General features: G+C 36.5%; 1 protein-coding gene across 1 annotated transcript; it reads left to right on the forward strand.

Moving 5' to 3' along the window:
• The first annotated feature begins 266 nt into the window (after positions 1-266).
• Positions 267-1,741, forward strand: LOC107640872 (zinc finger BED domain-containing protein RICESLEEPER 2-like). The gene is made up of 2 exons (XM_016344374.1): positions 267-1,247; positions 1,349-1,741. Exons 1-2 carry the CDS (start codon positions 267-269, stop codon positions 1,739-1,741), a joined length of 1,374 nt encoding a protein of 457 aa, XP_016199860.1.
• Positions 1,742-3,783: the final 2,042 nt, after the last annotated feature.

Here is a 3,783-nt window from a genome sequence, read left to right on the forward strand (position 1 = left end):
GTAAAGTCCAGAAATGTGAATTTAACATAAAAACTAATGAAAACATCCCTAAAAGTAACTAGATCCTACTAAAAATATACTAAAAATAATGCCAAAAAGCGTATAAATTATCCGCTCATCATGTACCATCCAGGATGACAATGTCAAGAGATTACTTTCATCTTTATTTAGATGAGAAGAAAAAACTTAAAGCTTGGTTGGCAAAGTCATGTGCTCGAGTTTGTTTGACATCATATTATTAGACATCAAATCAAAATCTTAGCTACATGAGCCTAACTGCACATTTCGTTGATGACGAATGGAAGTTACAAAAGAGAATTCTCAATTTTTGCTTGATTGAAAACCACAAGGGAGAAACAATAGGGAGAGAAATTAAGACATGTTTGAGAGAGTGGGGAATTGAAAAGGTCTTCACAATCACATTAGACAATGCATCTTCAAATGATGGGGCTATCACTTACCTTCAAAGAAAATTAGCTGCAAGGGGTGGATTAGTGTACGGAGAAAAATATTTGCAAATGAGGTGTTGTGCTCATATTCTCAACTTGATAGTGAATGAAGGAATTAAAGAGCAACATGCCTCAATTGAAAGCATTCGAAATGCTATTAGGTATATTAGATCTTCTCCCCAAAGAATTAAAAAATTTAAAGAATGCATTGAGGCTGAGTTGATAGAGTCTAAAAGTCTTGTTTGTTTAGATGTTCCAACTAGATGGAATTCCACCTATCTAATGTTGGAACATGCTGAAAAATTTGAAAAAGCTTTTGATAGACTTTATGATCAAGAAACTGATTTTTTTAGATGGTTTGGAGAGGATAGTGGGGGTAAAAAGAAAGTTGGTCCACCCACGGCACTTGATTGGCAACATGTTAGGCTATTCATTGATTTTTTGAGAATCTTCTATGAGACTACTTTGTGTTTCTCATCTTCTTTACATGTTACTTCAAACAAATGCTTTCATGAAATTGCATCTATAAATTCTCAACTAACATCTTGGAGCCACAACAATTCTGAATTATTGGGAACTATGGCATGCTCTATGAAGGCTAAATACGATAAATATTGGGGACCAGTTGACAAGTTTAATCTTTTGATACTTGTTGCCATTGTTTTAGATCCTCGATACAAACTTGATTATCTTTCTTGGTGTTTGGAGGATGTATATGATAAGGAAGTGGCTACTAGTATGACTAGTTTTATGAAATTTACATTGGAAACATTGTACAAATTTTATTCAAAAGAAATTGTAGGTGATAAAGTTTTTTATGATGGTGTCAGTTCCTCTAGAGCTGTTTTGGATGATAAAGATAGTAGTCAGTCTAATGCTAGGTGTGTTGCTGCAAATAGAGTGAATTTGTGGAAAAAACAAAAAAGGAAAAAGCTAATGCAGATAGCAAATCTGATGTTGAGAAATATTTGGCCGAAGATCCTGTGGACGTCGAAGATGAGAATTTTGATATATTGGCTTGGTGGAAGTTAAATGGATCAAAATATAGAATTCTTTCTCCCGTAGCTCGTGATGTCTTTGGTATTCCAGTTTCAACTGTTGCATCTGAATCATGCTTTAGTACCGGTGGGTGTATGGTTGATCTTTACCGTAGCTCTTTGTCACCAAAAATGGCAGAAGCTTTAATCTGCACTCAAAGTTGGTTGTATCCTTCTAAGCAGATATTTGAAGAACTTGAGTTTGATCAATTTGACAGTAGTGACAAGATTGTTAATGGTATATTTACTTTATGATGTCTTTACTTTTTTTTATTATTTAATTTAATTCATATGATAATCTTGAGAGACTAATTTTTATGTTTTGCAGATGTTACTAACACATCCACACAACAAGAATCAAGTTCACAACCTTGAGAGCAAGCTACAAATCAAATGAATTTTATTCTATAGTTATTTGCTACTTAATAATTTGTTGTTATTGGTTGGTATGACACTATAAATTATTATTATTATGATGTTAATCTTGTGTTGGTTGTTAACTTTGTTTTGATTGTCTTTTGAACTTTGAATGTTTAGTGTGTAATTGACATAATTATTATTATGAAACTTTAAATTATTATTATTAGATTCTAAATTATTATTATGTGAATGTTACAATGTTATGGAATAATTATTTTCTAAAATTTAAAGGTTCAAAAGATGTAGAATCTAATTTTTTGTGATGTCGTGATAAAGTTGATCAAGACCCGGGCTTCACCCGGTCTAGACCCGGCTTAAGTGTGGCCCGAAAGTAACACGATTTCATCGGGTCTAGGGCCAGGTAAGGGTCTCATAAACAGACCCGGTCATTATTTAGGGTCGGATTCGGGTCACGGTGAACTCGGCTTCACCTGGCCCCATGTGCACCCCTAGCTATAGGTGCATACCAAGGAACCCCCTCAGATATTGCGTGCAAGCTATCAAATGGAAAAGCATCATTGATAGGAGTGGAGTCACTTTTAGTGTGCTCTAGGCGACTCAAGTGGTTCGCCACTGAATTTTGAGAACTACTCATGTCTTTGATTTCTAAATCAAATTCTTGCAGCAACAATATCCAACGGATTAACCTTGGTTTGGACTCTTTTTTAGCTAACAAATATTTTAGAGCTGCATGGTCTGAGTATACTACCACCTTAGTACCAAGTAAGTAGGCTTGGAATTTATCCAGAGCAAAAACAATAGCTAAAAGCTCTTTCTCAGTGGTAGTGTAATTAGACTAAGCAGCGTCTAAAGTCTTAGAAGCATAAGCAATTATATAAGGGTCCTTACCTTCGCGCTGAGCCAGCGCCGCTCCTACCGCATAATTGGAGGCGTCACACATTATCTCAAATGGCTAACTCTAGTCGGGCCCTCTCACAATCAGAGCTTGAGTCAAGGCAATCTTCATCTTATCAAACGCTTCCATGCAATCCTCACTCAGCTCGAACTCAACGTCCTTCTGTAGCAGTCGGGATAAAGGCAATGCTACCTTACTAAAGTCTTTGATAAATTGCCGGTAGAAACCTGTATGCCCAAGAAATGAATAGATTTCCCTCACGGAGGGGGGGTAAGGTAAACCAGAAATAAGATCTACCTTTGCTGGATCAACTGAAATACCCGTATTAGAAACAACATGTCCTAGAACAATACTTTGTTTTACCATAAAATGACATTTTTCAAAATTTAATACAAGGTTTGAACTAACACACCTTTCTAATACTCTAGCTAAACTATCCAGACAAAGGTCAAACGAATCACCATACACACTAAATTCATCCATAAAAACTTCCATACAGTTCTCAAGAAAATCTGAGAAAATACTCATCATGCATCTTTGAAACGTAGCCGGTGCATTACACAAGCCGAAAGGCATTCTCTTATATGCATACGTTCCAAAGAGACATGTAAAAGTAGTTTTCTCCTGATCTTCAGGAGCTATACGAATTTAAAAATAGCCAATGTAACCATCTAGAAAATAGTAGTGTGATTTACCTGACAGGCGATCAAGCATTTGATCGATGAACGGTAACTAGTAGTGATCCTTGCGAGTAGCCTGATTGAGGCGCTTATAATCAATGCACACCCTCCAGGAGTTTTGTACTCTAGTTGCCATGAGTTCCCCGTGCTCATTCTTCACTGTAGTGACTCCAGACTTCTTTGGTACCACCTGTACTGGGCTAACCCATTCACTATCCGAGATTGGATAGATGATGTCAGCTTCAAGCAATCTGGTCACTTCCTTCTTGACAACTTCTAAAATGGTGGGGTTCAATCGCCTTTGAGGTTGACGGACAGGCCTTACTCCCTCTTCTAAAAAT

This window comes from Arachis ipaensis, chromosome B5 (assembly GCF_059453495.1).
Source record: "Arachis ipaensis isolate K30076 ecotype BB chromosome B5, ASM5945349v1, whole genome shotgun sequence".
NCBI classification, from domain to species: domain Eukaryota; kingdom Viridiplantae; phylum Streptophyta; class Magnoliopsida; order Fabales; family Fabaceae; genus Arachis; species Arachis ipaensis.

What these genes read in the sequence shown, in the direction of transcription:
- LOC107640872 (XM_016344374.1), top strand. Translation starts at nt 267, where the DNA reads ATGAGCCTAACTGCACATTTCGTTGATGACGAATGGAAGTTACAAAAG. An exon ending in AATTTTATTCAAAAGAAATT is followed by an intron (nt 1,248 to 1,348) that starts GTAGGTGATAAA and finishes TGCTGCAAATAG; the next exon opens with AGTGAATTTGTGGAAAAAAC.